Raw genomic sequence first — 27,731 nt, 5'->3', positions numbered from 1 at the left:
AATCCAAAATCACGTGGTTGCTTTTCACCCACCTTCACATATAGATTGTAGTGGGAAGATTTTTCTTGACTTCCATTTCAACGATTGGTCTACTCGTGTCTGGTGTGAACTTTGACCCAGCACCGATATTGGACAAACGCTCCTGGTACAAGCGTGAGGTGTTTCCCCGTCATCATCAACGTAATTGAAATTGTTATTATCACATGATCAACAATCTCGAACTGACACGGAATTAAACTTTCTCGAATGTTGTTACCAGCCAACCGGCCTCAATTTATTGGTTCTATTGTTATTGGCGATGTCTAACACAAATTTTTTGTTCATATGTAACCAAGGTTTTCTTTTACCAGGAAACTTCCCGCTCTTACGGCTAATCAATTAGCCCATTAGCCCTTTTAACAGCATTCAATTTCTTAACTCGAGCATGTGTAGAAGAAAACCAAAGGTATTTGCATCACCCTCCATAAAAACCACCGTCCTTCTTACACAAAACCAAAACCGTTCCATCCGCCAACTCTATCGTTGCCACACAATGAGGAAATAAGCGCGGGATGCTAATTACCAATTAGGCCCTAGGGTTGGCGATGTAAGACGTCACAAGAAATAGACTAAAAATATATGCACGTATAAATAGGTAAAGAAATTATCAAACTTGAAATAACCCAATTGTTCCTCTTGCTGTTAATCTCGTCAATTCCATCACATTTTCCACGGTTGGCTTCTATTATTCTACCAATTTCTCCTCATTTCCACACGGAGTACACTGCTCTCGGAATTGCTGCGTTTATCTTCAGAAATTTAACAACACCGATTATCTCATCACCATTTTATCCCGCCGTGTTATTATTACATATAATAACAACCTATAACAACCCGCCTGCCTTAACTGAGCAACACTTTCAAACCGTGCGCATGTTGCAAGTTGAAGCTAGAGGCGCAATTTGTTACGTCGTTGGCATTCCTCGTTCAATTTAAACTGACTGAGCTTATTTTACTCTGTTTTACGAGAAATGATTTTTATTTGAACCTGTGTATTCTGCAGATTCTACCTTGTGCTTATTGCAGGCAACCAAGCCACCACCTACCAGCCCCAGTACCCAATACAAGCCAACCAGCCCCAAGTTGCTCCTGGAAAATACGTTCCACTTTATAACCAGTTGTAAATGTAGAAACGTTCCATATTGAAGCAGTCATTGTCACAATGTCTATGGTATAACCGGTTTCATGCCAAATTTGCATTGTAACGTGAACATGTCGTATGGTTCATTGTGACGTGAACATGGCGCTAACCTTTCACTCAAAAACCATTTGAAATATTTCAAATCCGCAAGATGTCACTCGTTACCTTTCTGCAACAAGAAATTTATCTTTCGTTCAGAATTGAAAACGGAGCAAGACAGCAAAGACACCCCCAGAGCGGAATGATTGCAGAGCACTGTACACACCACACCACCAGCCAGAAAAATATGTTTTTGACGACAGTTTTGATATTTTCGAAATTTGGTAGATGGGCAGAAAAATCCCCATTAATTATGAAGGAAGCTGCAGGAGAAAGTTCCAGGACAGCGTTCGCTTTAAAAACCGTCCATTTTAGCTGAATCTTTTTGACTTTTCTGCAATTTACAATACCGGGTTGATCTTTATAGCGATGAAGACGAAAATGTAGATGACATAATGAAGATAAACGCTAAAAATATTTGCTTGTCACTTCAGCTCAAGTTGGCTCCGGAATGACGTAGATAAACACAAAACGCCAAGTCATTTCGTTACAGCGACAAAAGCTGTGTTTTCTTAAGCGTACTGATTATGACGCAACAAAATACCAGGAAACCCTGCACTTGGCGGCCATGATAAAATTATCTTCCCTTTGAAGAAGCGGCACCGAAGCTGACAACCGGTTGTTGTCACTGCACAGAAGTCACTACAAGCGCATGTGACGTGGCGCTATCAGGAAGCAGAACCTGGCGCGTGCGATACGGCACAACATCAAGGGCAAGGGACACGTACACGGAACATGACGTAACATGGACAGATTGTTAGCACACAAAAGCACCGTATTTGCTCTTTCCGGTAATTTTATATAACTGATAAGATGACATTCTAACTCTTCACAACGATGGTTCACGACGACACACTCATGTCAATTTCCCAAAAACTTTTATAATTAGGATAACTTTTGTTTGCTTTGTGCAAACGCAAGCAAGGGTTATTGTTGCTTTTACCGCGTTTTTTTCCAACTGTACTTTGATACGGGATTTTTAATTGTGACATCACACCATATTCTACATAACTATAACCTGAACATTTAGTTTATTCAAAAAAAACACGGGATTTGTTCTATCATCATTTTTGGCGCCTTTATGTAAACATAAACAAGTTTCAGGTTTGGATTATTAGCGAACAAACGAAGAGATTTTCTCCTGACTGATTTATTTTCATGTTCATGGGCTGCAGATGGATTCTTGAAATGCCTTCTGCGATTAGCGCGCATTAAAACGGCCGAAATTATATGAAAGCGCGCAAATTGCGATCTGCCATGACCACCTTATGAGCTCATAATGAAGATTTATTTCAGCAGAAAGGAAAGATAATGGGGGCTTGTTTACATCATAAAACAACATCGTGAAAGGTGGTTGACGGTTTGAAGGGTTCAAATTACTTTGCTATTGTAAGAAGACAAACATCTCTCCAACCGCCTACCTGCCTCCAATGACATCAGCATATTCTTATCAGCGTATAAAGGACGCAACTACTGAAGTTTACTCGAAACAACTTTGAAAAAAAAACACAAATTTTCTGGTTTGGGCATTTCCGCACTGTAAAATAAACAACTATTGTGACATCACAATAAATAATTTACGACGAGGTTTGCGTGCGAACAAGATAACTGGGGAAGTGCTTGAGGCCACTTTATCAAAATAATTGCCATCAGATGTGTCAAAACCAAAGCACAAGTGTGTTTTTTGCCGCGATGGCTGTTGACACAAACCGTCTTTATATAAACTACCATGTCGGCGAAGACGAGTGAAGTCATTGCAATCTGGTTACGTCATCAAATTACTTCAAACCTCCCCTAGTTGTTGTTTCAAGCAGCCAATGAACTTTGAGAGATTCCTAAAGAAAATATTCCCGACCCATTGTTTAAGATGAAACAACCTGAGAAGAATCTTCTCTAAACAATGTCAAGGCCTGATTTTGATCAAATCTCCCTTCCAGTATTATTAAAATAATCGGCATTATCCCGTCATGTGGTGCCAGAGCGCCGAATTATGAAGTTATTCCATTGAAGTCGCAGATGTTAATGAACCTGGAACCACTGAAACCACTCATATGGCTGCTTCGTTGCTGAGTATTTGACTTGACGTCATAAACAGAAAACATGGTACGCACGTGACCAACATCAAAGAGAATCATTTTAATTGGCTGGAAAGTCTTTAAATCGATTTTGACGTCATAAAAGACAAGATAATCGGGTTATTTTCGCACTTTTTCATGCCACAAAAACAATGATTCAAAAATTATCGCGGCCATTTCCGAAAAAAACAAAAACACCTGCGGGGACGGGTGGGGGCACGGACCGCTGTTGTTTTCCATCGTCACTTGGTGCCTCAGACGCTTCGTCTATTTACGATGAAGCGCTTAAGCAGAAGAATGACGTCATTAAGTCTTAAATCGACAGGAGACCAAAGGTGATTGACGTGACCAGTGAGGCGGAACGACACAAACAACGAAATACAGGTTCGTCGTGATATGACGTGACGTGATGTGGTAAGCTCATGATAAGTCACTATGACTAGATGATACGTGATACATCACTATAAGTCACTTGGTGGCTGCAGGTGCAGGTTGTGAACACAGAGTTCTCTTTTCCTTCGAAACATCACTTTGTTGTAAATATGTTCAACGCGCTCAACCTACACGAGAGATACTCAGCCCTGCAACCACTGACCATTAGGTGATATGTTTATGAACTGATGTTTTATGCCCCCATTGGCCAGCTGATCGCACTTCCCCGACAAATTGTCTTTGATCTTCATCACGAGGTTCAAGTCTTGTTAATATGAGTTGAGTCGATCGAGCTGAGCAAACTTCATCAAGTGGTTCCGGAGAAGGTTTCTCACAAACAACAGACCGGCGCCAAACTTATTCATCGCTGATTCATTTGCAAAATCTGGCCGCAGCAAATCCTTCCAATTGCACCGCGTTTCACTCGAAGCATAGAGTCAGGATATGACGTCATTGCCATGTTGACGAAATCATATCTGGTTGCGTGTTTGAGGTCGGTTGATCAGGAAGCTGGAATTTGTGAGTTGGTGGCGAATCGTCAAAGCAGAATAAACTGCGTTTTTCTTCAGCGCATCGTGGCAAAATAAACAAAGTTTTGGCAGAAATTCTCCCTTTTCGCACAGAAAACATGAGAAATCGTGATGGAGGTTTGAATTCCAATCTTCGAATCCAACAACGTTTTTCGAAGCTATAAATCGATCTCGAAAACAAAATATCTTGGTTTGGTGGAAATCCCAGCTGCGAAGAAATTTCAATTTTTAGAATCAAAAACATAAAAGTTTTGAAGAAAATCACAAAAATTGACAACAAATAAATTTCAAGTGTTTTGTTGCGAGATTACAAATATTCGTGATCAGATCGATCTTGGTTGTCGAACAACGTAAATCGACTCCACTTTAAATCTCAAGCGTCACCATAATTGTTCTTGCCACCTTTACCGCCGTTCCCGGCTCAAATACAGAAGATTTTTGAGAAAATTACCGGTTATCAAGTTTTAATGCGAGAAGGATTCCCGACCAATGACAAGCTAATGTCGAAACCTTGACAACAGGACATCTGTTTCGTCACGATCATCAATTATTCTCAAAATAAACTGCAACTCTTGTGTTTTTGCTTGAACTCGGAGACCGCAATGACGACGTCACACTTTAATACGACCGTGCTGGTGTGACGCAATAAGGGGAATTGAGATTTTATAAAAATCTGAAGCAAGGGGTCGAGAGTGAGATCCCAACCCCAGCCTGGTTGTGTGAGTCAGCCCCCGAATTCGTGCAAAAGTTTCCCGGCTACAAAGTGTTCGTCGTCAAAGTGCACTAAATATAGATACGAGATATGAGACCACAAATATGAAAGATTGTTGACATAACAATGAGGAGGTTAGATGCAACATCGGCCGACGATTCATCGCGCGATATATCGGCGTTTGTTTATATAAAGTCAAAGTTGAAAATCATCAAATTTGTTTCAACTTTCTGTGTGTTTTCAGATGAAAACTTTGCTTTGAAATTTCAAGTCGACTTGAATCATCCGATTGAAGTGCGTTGTAATTCGAGAATTTCTTTGAAACAAATTTATCTTCGTTTGCCAGACTCGGGCGTCTGAGCTGGGCGAGTGGCGCGATTTGTAAACTCGAAAGATGAAAGAACAACTTTCAACTTTGCGCGTTTTCTCGCGTTTCTGCGGCCTCCAAACTTCGCGTTGATCGAATTAAGGAGAAGAAGAAAACTTTCACCTGAAATTTGAAACTTCTTTAATTTCTTGCTGTGGTCAAATTAACGCTCCGGCATCGGGCGCTTTCGTTGCGATTCTAATTATGACTAAATAAAGCGATCGAAGGTTGAAGCTGGAACAGAAAATCGCGCGAGGTCGTGGGAAAAAAGCACTGGACTCGCCTTCCACGATTTTAATCATCATAGGAAGGTGCATTAGGACTAGGCACTATGACGTCACAAAGTCCATTTGTGACTGTTTTTCACGGCATTGATTTGCCAGTCGCGTTGTAGTGATCACGTGATTACGCTGGGTGAGTTGAAAATCAAAAACGAGAGTTGGAAGAAATAAATTTCTTTTCGATTATTTCGATCATACGTCATCACATGTCATGACGTCATCTTCCTGCATCATGTTTAGAATTTCCCGGACGTATATTCTGATGACGATCTGGTCGTTGTCGAAAACACTTCATCGGGAAACTGAGCCTGAAATTTCGATGGAGGAGGGGGGGGGGGGTTGAAATCACTTGAAGACAAAAGAAACCGCTCAAATCTCAACCAATCAGCGGAAGACGTTCTGGCTACTTCGCTACAAACTACGAGTGTTGAGAAAATTTTCAAGAAAAAGTAATTCTTTGATGATTAATCAGTGAAAGGAACCGTACGCTCAAAATGGAAACCTAATACGTTATTGTGACGTCAGATTGTTTCGTTAAACGACTTCTGTTTCGTCACACCTGCGAGCTTCCGGACAACCAGCTTGAGAAAATTTTCATGATAAAAGTTCCAGTCATAGGTTGGTAAGAAATTTGCAAAACAGGAATCCTGGCCTTAATAATGAGGCGTTGTTTGATTTCATCTGAAAAGATTCTGCGGTTTCTGGAAATCCGAGAGATTTGTTGCTGGCGCTTATTTGTTATGCTGTTTATGTGAGGTTTCACCCAACATGGGATGATCTTATTCGATGGCGTAGTTCTATAAAACGACTCAATCCGACGGGAAAGACCCGATGAGTAATGGCCGAGAATTATCAACACATAATCGCAGTTTCAACGTGTTTATGCGGAGAAGTTAGCGATTAGTGTTGTTCGTGTGTAACCCGCCTGAAAGTTCATCTTTATAAAGAAGTTTTCCTCGAAAAGACGCCCTTTTTGAAGATAAACAATCTAAAAATAAGCGAGCTCATGGGTGAAATCTCATCAATGAAATATTCAACTGAGGTTGGGTCTGGGATGTTGCTTGATCCGTCGCAAAACAGGAAGATTATTGAACCAACTTTGCCTTGAATGGGCGACTAACAAGCGGTGAAGCCGCAGCTATGCCTCGTGCCTCACCTCGCCAATAATAAACATCGCCGGGTTCGATTGTTGCTCAGGAACGTTTTGTCAATTGACAGCGCCTCGATCGAATCACGACCATCCATGTCACGTGACTTGGATGAAACACTATTTGAGGCAAACTTGCGCCACTTAGTGACGACAATACACATGAATGTTGTCGAGATTAATCAGGTTCACTTCCGGGAGTTTTGTCACAAAGAACTTTTGTATCGAATGTTGCGCGTCATTTCCGCATGATAAAGACGATTTCCGTTTATTTATAAATCTCGGTTTTCTAACTTGGGGTAAACTACGTGGAAAATAGACAATGGACGCCACTTTACGATGTCCCCGCGCACAAGACAGACTAAAAATAAACACGACTTGTCCCTAGCAGTCGTCTGCACACCATTATGACCAAATAAACGGAAATTGTTCCGACAAAATTATCAGAGAGCGGATGCAAAATATTTGTCGCGACCAAATAAACGTTGCGAAACATAGTTTGTGACGTCACAGACAGAAATACATGTTAACACCCACGCAAAATATCTCGAGTCAACCGTACATGCTCAAGAAAGATGTAGTGAGACTTTGTTTTTGTAAATATCTTCCGAAGTTCCTATTAATTTGTTTTCGTGATCATCGCCTCACTCACAAGCTCACTTGGACGTAACTGACCGCAAAATACCAAAGAATTGCGAGTTTCATTTCTCAAATAACTTCGCGGCCGATACAACCACACGCACTGAAAATTCGAATAAACTCCGACGAAGTGTTTTGTAAACTTGACCTTCGTTGTAAGAGAGGAATGCAAGCTGAGGACAGCGCTTTAGTTTCTCAAAATTTATCGACAAACAACTTCCGCTATTTTTCTTTCTTTTACATCGGAAGTGATCGTACTTTCAAGGAAACAGAACGTATTGTGTCGTCACAATGCATACCACCCATTCCCAACCCATAATGCATCGGAATGAATCATCAGCAAATTACTTTCACGCTTCATTGATTTTCTAAGTGTACGGTCACGCTTGGCTGAGCAAGATACGAATAATGCTTCTGAGGTCAAAGGTCAGCAATAGGATGGAGAATTTCAACAAATTCTTCATCATCGGGGAAACAATTTTGTTCGGACGAGACACAGATGAATCTGTTCCGGCCAAAAGAAAACATTTTTTCTCCTTAAATTTAACTCAACGAAGCGTGACGTGACGTTGATGGCGCACAACGCGGTGGGAATCTAATCTCATGCGTCGATGTTTTTATTGAAGACAAGAGCCGAAGAGAATCAAACTGGCCGGAATTCTTGGATCGAATTTTCTCCTAAATTTTGCAGATTTTGATTTGTACCAGATGACAAGATCGCTTCAAAAATAACCGACCTCGATTTTCCCAAGAACAATGTTGCATGAAGCGTACGTGACATATAATGAGCCACATACAGACCGCTTATTAGTGTTTATAGCGATAAGGTCAACAACAAATCTCAGTTATAAAGAGAAAGTCCATAAAGTTGACATTTGAAACGTTTCCGAGTCTTCACAATGTTCTCAGACGTAATGTAAATGACGTCATGTCGTGAAGATTTCGATTCAAAGAAAATTCTTCGCGTTCGTGAATTTGATGATTTTTTTGTGCTTGAAGTTTTGAAACTCATCAGAGCGTAAATGTCAAACTTTTGTCCTCACATCAAATCATCTTCTTTCTTTCCACTCAAGTCCGGGGAAAGTACCGGCCTGTCGCGATCGATAAGTGACGTAAATGACGACATCAAAGTCCTGTCCAAGCACCCGGTCATTGCTGACTTTGAAGGAGCTGTCACGGTTGATCGCATTGTCTCTGGCAACGCTGAGATTTGGGAAAAAGTGAAATTCGTGGAATTGACGCAAAATGTCTTCATTGACATTCATCGACTCATTGATATCAACCACGTGACCATATTGCATTGTGACGATTTAGTTCTAATCCTCTCCAAGCAGATGAGGCCGTAAAAAGCCGAAGCAGCATAGATTTGGGGCAAGTTTGAAGATTGAGAGGAAATTGGAGATGAGCGGAGACGGAGAATTGCTTTGGAATGCGGAGTAATGAGCTGTGTGTGACCTTTGACCTATAATCACCTCCTTACCACGAGATGGAGACAAAGATAAGATGTAGCATTGATAAAACAAAAGCGAAAATCTCGGTCTTTTTAAGTCCCCACTTTTCAACGGTTATGTCGCGCGGTAGAAAATGAAAGCTTTCGCCGCTCTGTTCGATTGCAATTCCGCTGCAAAGATTCTAAAAATTACATCTTATCAAAAGATGACAAACCAAACATTGCTCGTGGTTGGCTTGACACTTGCCGCAAATTAAAAGGTTTTCGGAAACTTTTCGCGGCTGCGCCAATTATCCTCGAGACCACGCCCCACGCCTCACCCCTCTAATCTCTAATCACTTTGATGCTGCAACCGGCCAACTCTGCAACTTTGCTTGATTTGTGCGGAAGTCGATGTTTCACAGCGCGCTACGTAAGCACACTTTGTGACGTCATACTCGTGGGAAAATACGAAAATAATGTCAGACTGGTTGACTGCTCGCATCAACCTCGCATTCGATTCAAGTCTTTTGCAAAATGTTTCCAACTTTTTTAAATTTGTGTAAAAATGAAAACTTTCCAGCACGTGTTTGATTCATTGAATAACTCGCTGCTCGATGCTATGAGGGGTGTTGAACTATGCGAGCATTGTTACGGCATAAACGTCTCTGTTGTTTGATCTATGCCCAGGTAAAACGAACAAATGTCATAGAAGTGAAAGTACGTCATGTGTGACGTAAATCCAACATGTTTGCTGAGATAGGTCAGATTTAATGGGTCACTGGCTACAAGTCACACAGTTATATGTGGTTGACCCTACATATGGCCGTGTGAGTGTTACGTGACAATGTCCCATTTTACTCCGAAAATCCGAAAATGAGTTCTTAATTACTTCAAATCCTAATTTCTTTCCTTTTGCTTCATCAATACATCGGAAGTTATCAAACACATTCATGATTTCGTCATAATGCATTATGACATCACACTTTACCAGTTTGCAATTGATAGATTCTGGTTTGAAGCGAAATTTTAACGAAGCAGACGAAGCAATCAAAGAAAAACGTCCACAGTCGACAAAATAATCTCCACACTACATAACAAGTTAATTGCACTGGAGGGGATATTTTGTTGTTCTGACTCAGACCTCAAAAGCTCTCCAGGGAATTTTATTCGTCAAAATAAGGTTATTTTTAGAACAGATTTAAAAGTCGGGGTTGGCAAACACGTGACTAACATCTACAAATAGCGACATTAGCTTATTTTCACCGATTTTCTTGCAATTTAGGGCGTCATTTGGAGAAAAATAAATTCCGTTTTCTGATGCTGGCCCACTTCATGCTGGGACGTTTTTCCGTGAAAATGGAAAGTGGAGACGTCACAATTCTTCATCTATGACCAAACAAATAAGTAAATTAATCAAAACTCAGCAGCGGGGAGTAGCTCGTAACCTGACTCAGTCGATTTCTGGAAAATTTCATTAAATCGATGAAAATATCGCCCTCGTACCTCGTATGACGTCACAGCAGCTTTGAACATACACCAGACGAGGCGTCTGAGAATACTGACGTCAATTTTTATTGTCTCGTGGGGATTACTGGAAGCTAAACTGCGTCAACTCCATTAATCTCTATGACGTCATAATATGCCGGTGCTTTCGATTAATTTGCCTCAAAGTGTCACATTGGGTCAAGATTTGATTCGTTTACGACTCGTCGCTTCTGTTGACAGAGCGCTCCATAAACCGACTGATTCGCATAGCCATAGAGAGACCTTTACGATGTAACAGTTAACTATTCTCCCGCAATTGTGACGTACTCGGAAGATTTAATTTCTTTGAAATAATCCAAGGTTGTTGGAGCTGGCTCGGGAAAAGTCAATATTTGGCCGGACGAAGCAGCGATGAATCGATTTTAAGAATCTTAAAACTGAAATTAACGCGATTTGTTTTTTATCAGAATTCCACAATGATGTGCTCGCCGTCACGTGATCGAGCGAAAGTTTTGGAATCTCTGAATTCTGACCTCTGACCTCTGACTTCTAAACTACCTCAAGTTGCATTTCGAAAGCTTTTTACGTCGTGTTGGTTCACTACGGGTAAATGACGTCACCAAAATACTAAGTAATCTTGTTTCATCACGTCACAAAGGTATGGGGCATTTAAACTTAAATCGAAGAACTTGGAATCTTCAAGAAGCTTTTGTCAACTTCCTTATCAAGCAACTAAGAAATCATAGAGAGCCAATCAGTACTAAGTACGTCATAAAAGAATTGACTGCTGCAAATTTTTATTTCCACCAATTTCATTTCTATTTCGATTCACCTTGCCCGCTGCTTCTGACAGGGACAATATCACGTGACTAGTTTTGATGCAATAAAGGATGATGTCATATCCGCAAACAGATCATTCAAGCGTGAAATGATCTACGTCACATCCTAGTCTTGCATATTGTCAAAAGTTGTTTGCCTTGGCGAATAATTAATAATTGTTACGTTGACAAACCCGGCCCACGCAATAATGATGCCTCGGCGAAATATTCTGCCAAATTTAAACTTGTTTTTAAACTGCTGCTGACTGGATGAGATCTGGAATCCATCACAGAACTCAAATCAATCAACAGCCAATGATAAGCGGAGTTGTTTGTGACGTGACCAGAACGTAATAATCCGATGTTGGTTTTGAAAGTTTCATCTTATCAGCAAAGCGGCTTGAAGAATGGAGATCCGTTTAAAACCGATTCTCCTTCTTCTTCGAAGCAGCCAATGACAGAGCAAATATTGGAACGAACTCAAATACGTAAGTGTTGCTCGACAATGATTTGTCGATGTTCCATGATGAACTGTTATGTCATAATCACTGTGACCGCGATACCTGGATTGTTGCAGAATGTTAGTCAAATATTTACTGCAATTATTTGGAATATATTCACACGCAGACGTAAGTGCAGTGATGCGGAACGATGAAGCACGTGATTGAAGCATCAGGAAATCTCCATAGAAATCTCATTAATCAATATCATCTGACATCATCAGGTTGTTTATGACGTGGGCGCCCTCCAATTTGTTTAGCCGCCACTCCTCTGGGTGTTCTCGTTGCCATGGCTACATCACAAGTAGTCATGACGCGTTGATAAACTTCTGGCAAATAAATTGGATGAGAGAAAGATGCGGATGAGCGGAGGGAGAATGGCTCCTCATCACAGAGCTGAGCGCGATAATAAACTGGGTAAAAGAACAATTTGATTATGACGTTGACTTAAAAAAGACGAAAGTCCTCATCGATCAACGTCAGTGGCAATGCAGCGAGAGTTGCATTATGACGCCACACACGAAAAGCGGTTGCATTTCTCTCACTCTATGACGTGGTTAAGATCATTTGTTCCGATTGATCGAGGAAGGCTGGGATTAGAAGTCCGCATCACACGGATGCCGGGTAGGTCCATGATTGATGTAAATACTGACGCAGGAAGTTAAGTTCCCGCTAATCCATCAACATCGGATAATCTCGCAGCAACAAAGAAGAAAAAGTTTTGCGGCAAAAATCCTTAGCTTGAATTGTTAAATGAGATCCTACTTATGACGTTTACCTACGTAACAAGCGTGTGTGATAAATTTTGATTAATGATTGGTTGGCCATCTTCTCGAAATGCTGATAAGACCACCCTGGAGATTTTATCTCAAATTTCTTTTAATCACGTGATCTAGTTCAAAGCCACAAATTAGTTTCATTTTGACATCAACCACATAGTTCAGAAAATAATTCGAGTTTGCAAAATGCTTACCGGAAACTGATTGTAATGATTATTGTGATGTCATAGACGATGGTTTCAACAAAAAAGTTTTATCGGGCTACCCTGGTGATTTGCGTCCTAAGATATTCATTTAACTTGGCCTGAACGTGACGCAACAATGCAGGTTAAACAGACAACAATGAAACATGTTATTTCGTCGAAGCTTGAAACGGCTACAGCGAAAGGAAATGTCGAAAACAAGAATTTGTAAAAAAGCGTCTTTGTTTGTTTTGATGAAATTACGATTTTTCAATTTTCGTGTCACAAACAGGTTGTTATCCGCAAAACATGGGTAATTATGACATCACAAAGTGTCATTGTGAAAATTTATGGGCGTAATGCCTCCAGAAAAGCAAGACAAAGGGGTGAGTTGGGTGCAAGTTAAGGATGACGTCATAAGAGATAGAACCTGTTACGTATAATTAAAATCTTTGAATTGAAATTCGACCGATCTTAATTCGCGGACATGGACAAATTACGATGGAGGTGCCATTACTGAATATAACTAGGTTATTAAACGGCGAGCGATTGTTAGGTCATAATGGGTAGAATGAAAGCAATGAAAGGTGGATAATGTATAGCTCGAAGATTATTTACTTTCAAGGGCGATGTGAATGAATAGCGCGCGAGCTCAATACCGCGATGGGGATAAGTTGTATTTACATTCGATCGCTTATCGATACATCCGTGGCAATTGAACTCGCACCAAGAATTATCAGAGCCTCAGCACCTGACCGATGCTTTGATGTCGCCGCCTCATTATTACGAGTCGCTTCGTAATAATAGACTCCATTCAAAGCTCCAGCCTCGAGCTACACAAAATCACTCAAGCGTGACTTTCCTTCTGCCGGTCCGAGGATCAGGAACCTGCTTATGACATCACAATAGCTTGGAATGATTTTAGGACACCTTTGCGCGATGAGATATATGATTAGATTGGCAGAATTTATGGACATATCTAGATTCCAAATTTGTTTCCGAAAAAAAAAACGAATTTCAACTTTCCATGAATTTTCGCGGAAACCCTGGAAGTTGGCCAAACACAAACAAGTGATAAAACTCGAATCCTCTGTTTTTGTAGCTTTCCACGATTTGATCCTTCGCCGAACTTCTTTTAATTTCAAACAAACCTCTCCTCCCCAAAACGATTATATGGGAACTCGGATCGTTTTCGGGTCATCTTCTTAAACAAAAAGTCATTCCTGCAGCGAAGATAAATTTCAAGAAAAACGATATTTTTCAAAATAGTTGAAAAATTTTCATCTCGTTTTCAAATTTAGATTTTGTTGTTAGTGACCAGCTATTATCACGTCATAATCACGATCAATAAAGTGTCGATTGATGAAAATAATCGAATTAAGCGAAATAAATGAATCGATCTGCCGACACATCATGCATGAAACGGTCGAAGAAATATAGCGCGAACAATTATGACGTAACACACGCATTAATGGTGTTTTTGTTTTTCAACAAACGAGACAGAGGCGCAGATTTTACTGACTCAGAAAAAATTTTGGCAAAACAGCGAATTTTTTAAATTCAAAACAAGAACTTGCTGATTTAGAACAAAAGCGCATTGTGACGATGAAAGGTCCTGGTGACGTCAGCAATAAGTGGTTACATATCAACTATTGCACCGATCGTGGCTTTGCATTTGCAGCCACGCCACAGGTTAACGACTTTGCAGCAATCAACAAATAAAAGTGATGGAAGGAAAGTTCCTCAGAAAACGATGTTTGTTCAAACTCGATCAACTTTCCTACAACCTGGCCCGAGTCGACATGTTTGTTCGTTCAACCGCTTGGCAACGAATATGTCCTGGCAGGATAATAACGAACAAAACATGGAAATTGCCGTTGAGAGAAGCCAATCAACCAAGGAGAGCTCTGTAGCGCCTCTATTTCTTTTTTTCCTTTCCAGCAGCCAGAAAAAGACAGAAAAGTTTTCAAATGCGAGTAAAGCGACCGCGCAGTTCAGAAAAAATGGGCGGGGATATAAAGCAGAGGTCGAGAGAAGCCGAGTTAAGGTCGAAGGCAAGTGCGTACCCACGTCGGGTAGCGGATATACCATAAGTGGTGAGTGCTTAATTTATCGGGGAAACAAACAAAACTCGCCGAAAGTACAGGAAAAGAAAGCCGCCGAATCTTTGCTGCATCGTTCGATGTCAATTGAAACGGCGAGTAATGCCAAAGGTTTGACGAATGGAGAGATTAATGGAAGGAGTAGTTCCGCTTTAAACCAGTCACGTTTCTACTTATCCCAGTTAAGACTCGCAATGAAGCAATAATGGAATCTATTGTTACGTGTTTGACAGCTCGACCACTCCTATGCTTTCTCGGTTAAATATGTAAGTTTTCATTGAAATAGTCCAACATGCTTAAAACATCAAAATCAAAGTGATATTTGACCCATTGTGCTCATGTCTGAAAGTGAATTGTACGGTGAAGAAATTGTGCTGGTAGATGTTTTATAATTGAACAGTGCGCCGACTTCTTTGTGTTCGAGTTAAAACTTCAAGTCAGAAATTGTCGGCAGCGCCCTAGTCGGCAAGAAAATGTTGTTTTGGGAAACATGTTAAGCTCAGATAGCGACGGAATAGTGCTGTCTTGGTTCACTTGTAAAGCAAAACATGGGCGGGGTGGATCGACGAATATGTTCAGCGCCGAGTTGAATCTTTCAGTCGTGTTTGTTCAGCGAGCGCCCGAAAAGCAGAAACACGTCGAACATGAAAGCAACTTTACCGCGCAATAGAGCGAAGACCTCAATCGCGTTATTATCGGGATCGACTGCTGCTGCATGTAGGTTCGATGGATGATTTATTTTACAAGGTTGTTAAAACGGAGCGGCGTGTTTGTTGATGATAAATCGTGATGTTTAAAGTCACATCAAACTCCGGATCTGAGTCATATCGCTTCTATGATAACTTGATAAGATCGCTCGTTGCCGATCACGCCAGAACGACCTTCAATGAACATGACAATGAAGTCATCGCTGTATTTAGAATCGAGTTCGATAATCTGCATTCGCGCGACTTGTTTGGATTCGCGTTGAACGCGCTGTTGGCGACATATACCGCGGTGTGCCTTTGTCCGAGTTTTAGAACAAACAGAAGTAAGCCGCGAGCAAATAAATAGATGAGCAAAGTTGCATGGAGCTTTTGCAGTTTGCCCGATCCTTTATCTTGGTCGTGATCATGACGCGAAATATCGAGACCGGGGGCGATTTATCTTTCGTCGAACGATTTTTATTGAATAGCAATTGAGCGCCAATATCGCGATTAAACCGGATTTTGAAAGCATCGATTCTTCCGCAAAAATAAACTTGCTCGACGCGGCGCAGATGAGAGATAAGGGGCGGGCGCGATCGGCAATCTTCGCTCGCCTTTGCTTCAAATTAGAGAACATTAAATCGCGAATTCCTATCGCGGTTATTCATCGAAGTGCATTTGGCACCGCGATGTCGCTTCGAAGCTTGCAATGGGGGCGTGAAACCGAAATATCGCGATGTTTAGGTTAATCGGAGGCGATTATTTCATGACGGAAACAAAACAATTCGATTTGATCTTTTTGATTGAGACTTCATTGTCTAAAATCGCGCGATGCACAAAGGCTTGTGATCAGGTCGCTTCTATTTCTGTGCGGATCGCTTACAAAGACGCAATTATCCCGGATACACGTAACAGACAAAGAAGTGTAGAAAATAGTCCCATTGTCTTCGATAATTATTCCATGTAAGAACGAGTTGTGTGACATAATAATACATTGTGACAAAGTCATCTTTTCATATCGGGATATTTATCCAACCAACTTGGTTTGTTGTTTCAGCAAAAACAAATTGAATCATGGTTTTCTGCAGTTTGGCTTTAGTGTAATGCATTATGACTTCACAATACGACGGAAAATCGCATGGAATAAAATTACTCAGGCGCTTAAATGAGTTTTCGACGCGAAACTACAATGATGCGAATTTTCCTTGAAATCGAAGCATAACACGCGCGGTACCTACTTTGAAATTTACACCAATTGAAAGCATCTGTGACACAAAGCTTAATTGTGAAGTAATAATGGTCGTTTGCTTTCATTAATCGAGCCACAAAGGGGCGGCCGCTTGTTTTGTACACAAGCTTGTACAAGGCGCTGACATGTATTGAGGGAAATATCACTTGGCTTCTCTCGAGCGGAAACCGCCCCTTTGCTTGTCTATAATTGCCAACATTTAAACAGAAAGGCCGCTGTTTATCGAGCTATTAGCGCCAGGTCGCCACTTTAAACCTATCAAATGATAATGACGTTAGAGCTCTAATTAACAAATCTTCTCGCTCCTTGCAGTTCAACGCAGAAAGAGCGCTCAGAGGCGATATGACGTGTTAGAGTCATTAAGACCGCCAGGACATGTTTCGTGTCTTCATTTGTGACGGAATAAACAAAAATAGCGAAAGTTCGAGCGACACTCCCTCCAGATTGACGTGTTGGAGAAGTAATTTAGTGAAACTGAAGCTCAAACGTAAACATGAAGACAGTGTAGTGGACATTGTTCCCTGTTTGTAGCATCTCAGTTTATCTGGCGACCACCTTGGCGGGATGGTGGTGTCCGCTTCGTGTTGTTTCAACCACAGTCGACTGTAATTTGATAATTTAATTGTTTCTCTTTGTCCTCAGGCGATACTTGTTTTAAATAAGATTAAAATCCACGAATTACTCGAAAAGAAAAGAAGAAAAAGTTTGAGTGAAAAGTTTTCATGATTTTAAGAAGAATTTGAAGATTTATTTTTCCGGAAGGATTTTATTTATTTATTCATCACAAGATGCCTTCATATTGCATTTTTTTCATCATCTGCCTCGCATCCCTGGCAACTCTTACAACATCCAGGACACAAATCCGCGTCGACGTGAAACCTTCGCGCAAAGAGCGCAGCGCGATGGAATCAGAGGTGACCACTCCTGTCCGGATGCAGAAGGACCTCAGTGGAGCAGTCGCATCCAGACACTTCAGAAGAAGAAGATCAATTGAAGAAGATTCCTTGCAGGCCAAGGACGAGTTTGAGAGCCCAGTTTACAAAATAAACGCTTTCGGGAGCGATTTGATGCTCAGGCTTGAGCGCGATGAGTCGCTTATCGCTCCGGCATTCACCACAGTCTATTCGTGGAGGAACAAAACGCGCGACTTCCCATCGAAAGCGACATCCTTAAGAAAATGCTTTTACAAAGGAGCGGTGATCGGCCTTCCCTCATCCCAGGTCGTCCTCAGCATCTGTGACTCGCTCACAGGGTCGATATACACCGGCGAGTACCACTACTCCATCGCTCCTGTGGATGCTGATGTGGACTCGGAAGAGCCGGTGGCCCACACCATCCAGCGCAGAAGCATCGGAGCAAAAAGATCTTCTTCTGGATCTTCCTCATGTGGAGTCAATGATAAACGTCATGATCGGAGATACCAGCAGACCTTCTTCAACAGCCCAATAGAAGAGGAGGTAAGAAGATAAACAAATGTTCATGCATCGCCGATGATATCAGCTTTATGACCCGTCGTTCCATTTCTGTAGGTCGCTCAACGCGCGAAAAGATCTGCTGAATCGTCGGAGCGCAACATCATCGATTTTGAGATCGAAGGTGATGACGTAGCGAGATCTCGTTCGAAGAGAAGCAGCTTCGATTCTCGCCAGTACCACATCGAGACGATGGTGGTCGCTGACGCAACAATGGTTCGCGATCACGGGGACGATCTGGAGCATTACATCCTCAGCATCATGATGGTCGCCAATCGCGTATTCTCTCATCCCAGCCTCGGAAGTGCGGTCTCCATCAGCGTAGTGAAGGTGAGTCCCAGTCTCTTGTCAGGTCTACGCTGGTTTCAGAATGAAACCTTTAATCGATTATGACGTCATTAGATCATGATAATCGAAGACGGTGAGGCGGGACCTCCAGTTTCCACAAACGCGGCGCACACGCTACATGACTTCTGCCATTGGCAGAAGCGCCACAACACGCCAGACGACTCTGACCCGGAGCACCATGACCTGGCCATCTTGTTGACCAAAACCGACTTGTGCGGGGACTCGTGCGACACCCTCGGTGAGTTTCTTGATAACGCGCGAGCTCGTTTGTTGAAAATATGTCAACTATTTGGAAGAATTCTTTCCGCGTTGCCATATAAGACTCCGCTGAGGCATTTTGATTTGTGCAACCTTTCCCAATAGCTTCACGTTCGCTCTGAGTTATAACTTAAACGAATTCGATGAAAAGCGGAGACTCGCGCGTCACAGGCGGCTGGGTTTGTACACTTCCTCGAATCTACTTTTACTCAGTGGGCGGAATCTCATAAAATAACTTCCTTTAAAGGGTTGTTTTGATAATGGCCAAGCTGCGGAAAGCCCGATGTGCTTGTTTCCTTTCACGGGGTTTGATCAAAGAAATCGCCGCCTTCGCTTCCAGATCTTTCGACCTGGGCAGTCTAAAACTTGTAAAGAAGATTTATAAGAAGATATTGAAGGGCGCGCGTTTAAGAAAAATCCGACAAAAGATCGACTGATCTTGCTCGGGCCGCTTCTTAAAGATGAGGGATGACGAAAATTCGTTGATTAACTTTTTTACGGCTATGACGTCATAAAAGTATTCGACAGGTGCATTCGATAAATCATCTTGCGCATGCGTATAAGGTCGAGATAAACTCGAAGCGTCTAAAATCGCGCGAAGCCATTATAAGGTTTAGACGGGCAGGAAACGGGCTTCAGTTCTGCGAAAAGATCGCTCCTGGACAAAGAAGCTATTCTTTGATCACGTGACTTAGTCGCCATTAAACGCGAAGATGATTCATCGAAGGGCGGAGAGCAAGCGAAGCATGCAGCACTCACCCGCAGCAAGCGAAGCTCTTTGTGGATGTGGGTCGACTGCAATTTGCGAGGAACCGATAAAATGACTTGGAAAGCTGTTTGTCAAGAACTTCCGCAAATTAAACAATTTCCCCCTAATCCCCCCGAACAAGTGTCGCCAATTAACAAAAATCTTTGATCCCTCCCACGTCCGCCAACGGATGATTCCTCTGTTTGGTCACAATAGGACAGTGAAGTGTAATTTCCGCTCAAGTGTCAATAGAAGCCGCTTAGATAAAGTGGTTTGGGTGGTGGGGGCGAGGACAGGTTCGTTTGATTATCTCTGATTAATTTGCGAGTGAAAGTGGTTGGACGAGTCCTTCAGCCACTTCCAGCCGTGAGCGCACTTCTCACCAACTCGCCCATTACGTCATTTCACATTCAGTTTATTCGTTACGTAATCAAGTTTCTATATATATCCACGTCCATGATAATGCAGCTCGCTATCTTCCATCGGTTACTTTGTGAGTAATAATAGGTCGATGCATCGGCAGCAGATAGCAGCGATTTACAACGATTTAGAAAGGCGACCGTATCAAGCGTAGTGGGCTATTTTTAGATGAAAGAGCGCACTCAGGAAGCGATTTAGTCGCTTCGACACGAAATTGACCCGACCTTAAACTCAAACAAGACTTCATTGTGTCACAGCAAGTGGGGTCGAAAACAAATCGGTGAAGTTCGATGATTCACCTGCGCAATGTTTTCGTCAAAAATTTTCAATAACAGCAAAGAAGCAACAACCACACAGACATATTAACGACAGGTTACATCCAATGCTCTATCCATGGAGGAAATAGCGAACATAACTTCACGCAATCACGGCCGTTAACAAGCGATGAGATGTTCCATTAACCGAAGATTTTGACCCAATGTTATATTTATCTGCTGCCGGGCTTCCAGGACGGAGCGGCCATTTCGCGAATCAAATCTTTAAATCGCGGGAGAATCGGTCGATAAGCGGATATCACGTGACTCGTTTTGGAAACGAATTGGTTTCTCGATAGTCGGTTGTATCGTACCACGTCGGAGAATCACAAGATCGAGTTAAACCAGGCAATGCCGCGACTTAAAATAAGATTAAACCGCGCAAAATTACAAATTGACCGCGCACAAAGACACCCACCTCTGCAGATCTTGCGGCATTCGCTTTTTTTCTTTTGTACTTGGCCTTACGCAACAATTGCGGCTTTGTTCGGGAACAATGTTTGAGAGATAAAGCGGGCAGGACCTTTGTGGCTGTCATGCGTTACATTGGTGCAGGGTCGCTTTGACAACAAGATTAACTAAATTGCTCAAGGCCTTAACCCTAAAGCGCTGACATTTGAAGCGTTTGCACTTTCGCGATGAATCACGCGCAGCTCTTTATAGTTTATTAAATGGTCGAGATATTAGTCACCGCTGCAGCCTTTGATGCGACTTTTGCAATTTGCAGGGATGGCCGAGGTAGGCGCGATGTGCTCATCCCGCCACAGCTGTGCGGTTGTCGAAGATGACGGACTCTCTGCCTCTTACACGGTCGCCCATGAAGTTGGTCACGTGCTCAACATGATGCACGACGATAATCGACTTTGTCGCGAGAACTTCGCGAACCTCGACCCCCAGTCGCACGTAATGAGCTCGACCATGGAGCGAGTCGACAGTGAGCAGCCCTGGAGCTCATGTTCGAGACAAGCGGTCCTCGATTACTTGCAGGACGGACGTGGAGACTGTTTATTGGACAAACCGCAGGATCCCAAGGTAACGATTGTGGCTGCCATAGCAACGGCTTGTGTTTCAGCGACCGCATCGCTGGGGAGTGTGGGAATGACGCGATAAGCTTAATGACGTATGAAGTTGGGGAGGGGCCAAATAAAATGTTTGGCTCACAAGAAATTCACTAAAAATCTGACACCTTTTAAGTTTCTATTTTTATCTCATCAGTACTATTACATCATTTACTTTGTACGACATAATACATCTCATTGTGACGTGTAAATGCAAATGATGTCACCTTTTGTTTGAAATATAATTATACCATTATAACGTCATAATAAGCTTGGTAGAATGAGTACGTTGAGAAAGTAAAGTGTTCATTGTTTGTTGTGGGAAATTTGTGGCGGAAATTCATCGATAAGCGCGATCTTTATTCTCTCGAACGTGGCATAAAGCGCTCATTTCGCGCGACTACAATTCTTCTCTTTGTTGTCTCGCCCAAAAGGCTGGCAGCGAAATAAGAACGGCCTAAGTTGAAGCAGCGTGTTGGCTTGAGTTTATCTATATCGCTCTGATGACCAAATCAAACTTGAACCTCTCTTGCTCAGGTTTACCCCAGCGGCCTCCCCGGGGAAATGTATGACGTCAACTCCCAGTGCGAAATGTCGTTCGGAAAGGGCGCCGTTGAGTGTCCATACATGAGAGAGTGCAGCAGACTTTGGTGCCAGTTGCCCAGCGGTGCCAGGGCGAACCAGTGCCACACGAAAAGCTTCCCGAGGGCGGACGGATCTCCTTGTTCCACTGGCATGCATTGTATGAAGGGCCTGTGCGTGCCAGAGCAGCCGGAGATGGCGCCAGTGGACGGACGATGGGGCGGATGGAGCCCTTTCGGTTCCTGTTCCAGGTGAGCTTCAACCTGTGCCCTGGTCACCCGGAACCGTCATGATAAGGTATTTAAAAGCGATATTTAAGATAATTCAACTTGATTTTGTAACTTTAAGGTCTTGTGGGGGTGGCATCATGATGTCAAGTCGTCAGTGCAACAACCCAGCGCCACGCCACGGGGGCAAGTACTGCACCGGGTCACGCCTTCAGTTTCGCAGCTGCAACATCGAGAGGTGTCCGACGCGCGACGGAAAAGAAACAGACTTCAGGAGCGAACAATGCGCCCAGTACAATGGACAGCGATTTCCGCTTCTCGGAGTTCGCGTTGCATCGACCTGGGTGCCGCGATACTCCGAAGTCCAGAAGCGAGATCGCTGCAAGCTCATTTGTCAGTCGGTTCAGACCGGCTCTTACATCACTCTGGGAGATCGAGTCGTGGACGGGACCAGGTAAGTCAACCATTAACTCGATCGACGATTGCTCAAACATAAATCGTGATTCTAATGACGCGTTTTGTGTGAACAGGTGTGGTCCTGATACGACTGATGTGTGCGTCCACGGACAGTGCATGCCGGCCGGTTGTGACGGAATACTCGGCTCAAAGGCAAAATACAACAAGTGCGGGATTTGCAAAGGATCCAAGTCAGAATGCAAGAAAGTTCGAGGTTGGTTTGGTTCCTGGTTTGGTTCTTCATGATTTTGCTTTTTGCGAGTCGGTGGAGTCAGGAAAGTTTTTGAAGGTTCTCACGGTCACCAGATATCGCAGTTTGTCGAGGAAAAAAGCGACAGATCGCGACACGTTCCCCATCGCGACATCAAGGGATATCGCGTTCGCTGAGTTTGATAAAGCCCTTGTGTGATGAATGAAACATTAAACGCGCCTCTTTGTAACTTTGCAGGCGTAAAAGTGATTCACTTTTTGGTGGCATCGCGCCACACTTAACACAATCGCGATCGAATCACGGCGAGCAAAGTCCCACGACGATATTCTCGAATAAAATCTCAAGTGCCGCCACTTGACAAACAGTGATTATCAACCAGTGCTGAAGTGCATGAACCAATGAAGCGAGTCTCGCTAGAACCTTATAAGCTGTCAGAAGCGGTCACGGCGAATGCGTAGTGAAGGACTTGCGAGATCGCGCGATTAAATTTATCAGAATTCAGGGATTTTGAGTCGTAAAGCGTAAAGGTCATTGTGACGTAAATCAGATTAAATTTATCCTGACATTTCTCAGCGACGTTTCGAGTTTCTAAATCTCTAAATTCGACTTCGCAGGAAAATACAACGCGAGACGTGCCGGCTACAACGACGTTCTCACACTGCCCGTCGGTGCAGCGAGCATCAAGATCAAGCAGCGAGGTTTCCACAACAAAGTCCATGACGGGAACTACCTGGCCCTGGTGAACAGCAAAGGCAGATATCTCCTAAACGGGGCCCTGACCCTCAGCACAGTGGAGAAGGACATCGAAGTGAATGGTGAGTAAGACGACCCTGCCTCGTCCTACATAAGCTAGGCTTGGAGCTGTTTCAACGTCTGTGTCTCTTCGTCATCAGGCTCACTGCTCCAGTACAGCGGCGTGAGGGTCGCCAGCGAGAAAATCGAAGCCAAGATGCCGCTGAAGGAGGAAATAACCGTCCAGGTGCTCAGCGTGCAGCTGGCCGGGGCAAAGATCCTTCCCCCCCGGATAAGTTACTCCTACTACATCGTGAAACCGAAGAAGTCCTCCCGGAGATCAAAGGTGAGTCGTCGGGAACTCCCCCTGCATCTAAGAGGTCACTGGAGTTCGTGCGTTCTCATCTCATCAAATCGCGTTTCTTCGCCAGATCTCACGCATTGCTACGGACGACAGCATTGGATTGGTCAATCGACTTAGAGACGAACCCTCGCCCCGCTCTGACCCCGCCCCCACCGGTGCAGCCGAGGAGGACAGATGGGTCACCGGTAGATGGCGGAAATGCAAGACACATGGAACCCGGAAGTGCGGGTCTGGTTGGAAGAAGCGAAGCGTCACGTGCAAAAGAGGGAAATTCCCTTCCACAAGGTGAGAATTTGTTATGGAACAATGATGACTAAAATGTATCGAGCTTATATTAGGCATGAAACCAATAATAGCGACTGAGCTCACTCAAATTACACTCAAGTGTTCGCGTCAACATTGTAATTTGCGGTTGTTCAATTGGGAGGACGAGCGGAAACAAAACCGAAGAAAGTGGAAATTTTTTATAAATAAGAGTTTGGTGAGCCGAAAGGTCTCGTAATAACTGGCCTATTGTGACGTTGCGGCCATGTACAGGGCGGTGATTACGAGCAAGTCACCTGGGTAAAAACACATTCGATGTGATAAGATCGGAAGCTTTGACCCTTTCATACGAAATTAACTTCTGGTTTAATTCTCAAGTAATTATCTGTCTTTGTGAAGTAACAAGAAGACCCGAGTTCGAAAATCTTGAAGCTCGCTCAAGTAATCTCTGAGAATTTAAAGGTCGCTTGTTACAAGTCATCGCTTTATTATGCGTCGGCGAGAGCAAAGGAGTTCTAGAACGATGTTTAAAGTCACCTGCGCTTCGAGAAACAACCCGGGTTGGCGTCGAACACCTTGTATTGTTACGCACTGATGATCTAACAAAAGAAATATGATACAACGGTGGACAAATATGGGGTGATTAATAGCCTGGGAACGGCTTGAGAATGTATTTGATGAAGAGAAATGTTGGGCGACGTTGTTAATATGTCGGCCGCGTGTTCATCGTTCAAGCTTCAAAAACACTTCCAGGAAGACGAAAACGGCCCAAAAGTTTATTTTTATCTCAAACCGCAGCTGTAATTATTGGATACTATTGAAGCAATCCGGTTGAAACCTTTGGATTATTCGCGATAAAAAGACGATCGTAGTCGTTTTAATCCTGACCCTCCCGAGATATCCTCGTCCCGTACCAACCTCCCGCTATGGAAGGTTGAATTCGTGGCCATACTAGGAAATGAGCCTCGGTAATTCCAATCACGTTGTAAATCGCGGGATTAATGAGAAAAGAATGGATTGTATAATTGTTCAACGCGTTAAAGCGATAATCCGATTTTCTCAGAGCAAAGCTGGCCCAGTGCTATGACAGAGAAATTTACAAGTGGCCATTTTCAATTAAATTCCTTTAAACCTTCAACTCACGTCACGTTCTCCCGCGATCGAAGGAAAATTCTCCTCACGCGCCCTTGTTGTTGTGGTCTTCATCAGCCTAAGCCGTTCATTTGTGAGAAGTCGATCATCTTCATGTAAATATAAACAATGTCTTCGACACAACACTGGGGAATTTCTCATTATTGGGCTGCATGCGCATGAGCTCGATACATTTGATTGTGACTAAACAAGCAGCGTGTGTTTTGCAAAGTTATTCAAAATGAATTCTCAATAATCGTTGTTTGTTCTCTTCACAGCTGTGACGCAAAAACACGACCCTACCACCGTCTCCCCTGCTTCGTCTCAAACTGCCCGACCGTTGCTCCCATCAACCAACGACGATCGTCATCGCCGCGAAGACACGGCGGCGAACAACCTGTGTGGAACGCAGGGATGTGGGGTCCGTGCTCGACCTCCTGCGGACTGGGTACCAAGATGAGAGTGGTCATCTGCCAGACTCGGTCCAGGAGGTTGCTGAGCAACTCGATGTGCGACCAGGGCACCCGACCATCTCAGGTGCACGGTTGCAAACTGAGGGAGTGCAGATGAGAGAAGATCGCCGATCACGTGAACCGCGATCTTTATGTCGCTTGAAAGCCGAGACGAGCAACGAGAGGGAGGAAGAACTCGCGATGAGGCGCGATTTTGAGAACAATCGATTAAAACCACTGTGGCGTAATTTTCTCGTTTCTTTTCTGTGAATATTTCGAAGCTTTCCTCCAGATTAAACCGCGATTTTTCTGAGTTCTGTCCTTTGAAGGATTGATGACGTATTTTCTCATCTCATTCTCGTACTGGGCCGCCTTCCTCACTTTCCGAGATTTATTTCTTCAAATCATCAAAAATACTGAATTAGACACAAATTGTTTGAAAATTTCTTCGCCATTTCAATTCATCAATTTTTTTTATTTTTCTATTGACCTTTGTACGATTTTTATGAAATTGTCTGGTTTTGCATTTATCGTGTTTGTTTATTTGTTTGTTATTTAAGTATTTATTAAAGTAGTTCTTTATTTTGTTAAAAAAAAATAAAAAGAAAACATTGAAAGTGCCGAGTAAGAAGAGATGTAAAAAAACAGACTTCAATATCCGATTTAGCGAGTGATAAGCAAAGTTAAACAAAAGTACAGAGAAGGCAATTGGTGACCCCGCAGCATTTCATGCATGACGTCAAACATTCGTCAAACAAAGGAAAATTCAAACAAATTGGCTTCAATGAAATTTTTCAAAGCAAAGTTGAATTTCTTTTTTGCGTTTGATTCTGGAATGTCAATAACACCTCGCTTTATAAGCCCATTATGACGTAATCAATTTCATTAGCGAAATGCCTGAGAATGTATTGTCATTGCTTCCACCAAATTACATACCCGTGCCATCGGTGCGTTTTCATTATAAGTTGCTCGCTATGAATACTTCCCAGCACTACAATTGCGCCATATACAGCCCGGTGCGTCCTTGCTGTAAAAGCAGATTTAGAAGAATCGAATTTAACCGACCGAGTTAGATATTTTCTAACAAATATTTGCTGTTGATGCGATACGCTGTTTTCAAACTCTTTGAAGTGAATGAAATTATTTCGGGATTTTTACCTCAATGAGTTGTTGTTCGATCACAATCCACGATCGAGCTGTTTTCACGCTCCATTGGATTCGATGCTAATTTGAACTCGTTGCTACGTCATAAACGCAAGAAAGCGGTCAATGGCTTAGGGCTTTAGGCCTTAGTGCACAAAAGCGCCTTTATGTGCATATGACGTCACAGTTTGTAAACGCGTCGCGGTGAGACGCTTTTGTGGGATTGTTCGTTCATAAAGGTCAGAATTTCAATGAATCGGCGCGACATTGGAGCTTGCACGTTGGAATAATTGTTTTGAAGCAAATTTCAAACAAAACTAGAATTATTTTAAGGTTGGGAAAAATTAAAACGTCACAATAATCGAAATCCCGTGAAGAATACATTTAACCTTGTGAGCAAAATCATAACTGGCTGATGACTGAATATAAAATGATCGTTCGTATCTTCTTCGGCGCTTCTATGACGTCAACAGGAACAAAGGCGACGAGATTTTAATGTTCCAAGGCAAGGTGACGAGGTGGTTGGATCCCGGAGCAAAGGCATAAAAATTGACCTTTAAGTCGGAGGTTCCTCGAAATGAAAGTTCTGCGCGAGTAAAAGATTGAAAGACGATGAAATGCTCGACTTGTGAAAGAACTTCTCCACACAGAGGTGACGCCAACTACGTAGAACGCCAGTTTCTATGCGCGCTCTTTGGTAACAGATTCTGGGCAATCTTTCTTCGAGTCTGAAACAATTCAATAACCTGACATTCGTGATGAAATTCGCCGTTTCACTTTCTGCAACAGCTGGACCATGTCTGGGTCTGTGGGGTCGGTGACCTTTAAAAAGGACGTAGATCGTAGAATCACGTGG

General features: G+C 42.9%; 1 protein-coding gene across 1 annotated transcript; it reads left to right on the top strand.

Moving 5' to 3' along the window:
* The first annotated feature begins 17,318 nt into the window (after window positions 1-17,318).
* LOC143462016 (A disintegrin and metalloproteinase with thrombospondin motifs 4-like) lies at window positions 17,319-26,349 on the top strand. The gene is made up of 11 exons (XM_076960002.1): window positions 17,319-18,152; window positions 18,225-18,497; window positions 18,570-18,753; window positions 20,983-21,287; window positions 21,851-22,146; window positions 22,244-22,576; window positions 22,653-22,792; window positions 23,404-23,604; window positions 23,683-23,867; window positions 23,953-24,170; window positions 25,559-26,349. Exons 1-11 carry the CDS (start codon window positions 17,484-17,486, stop codon window positions 25,848-25,850), a joined length of 3,096 nt encoding a protein of 1,031 aa, XP_076816117.1. The 5' UTR covers window positions 17,319-17,483; the 3' UTR covers window positions 25,851-26,349.
* The last annotated feature ends 1,382 nt before the right edge of the window (window positions 26,350-27,731 follow it).

The sequence above is a fragment of the Clavelina lepadiformis genome, chromosome 6 (assembly GCF_947623445.1).
Source record: "Clavelina lepadiformis chromosome 6, kaClaLepa1.1, whole genome shotgun sequence".
NCBI lineage: Eukaryota > Metazoa > Chordata > Ascidiacea > Aplousobranchia > Clavelinidae > Clavelina > Clavelina lepadiformis.
This window is presented reverse-complemented; position numbering and strand designations above follow the sequence as displayed.

Coding starts and splice junctions, on each gene's coding strand:
- LOC143462016 (XM_076960002.1), top strand. CDS start 17,484: ATGCCTTCATATTGCATTTTTTTCATCATCTGCCTCGCATCCCTGGCA. Junction 18,754..20,982: donor GGACTCGTGCGACACCCTCG/GTGAGTTTCTTG, acceptor TGCAATTTGCAG/GGATGGCCGAGGTAGGCGCG. Junction 22,577..22,652: donor CGAGTCGTGGACGGGACCAG/GTAAGTCAACCA, acceptor TTGTGTGAACAG/GTGTGGTCCTGATACGACTG.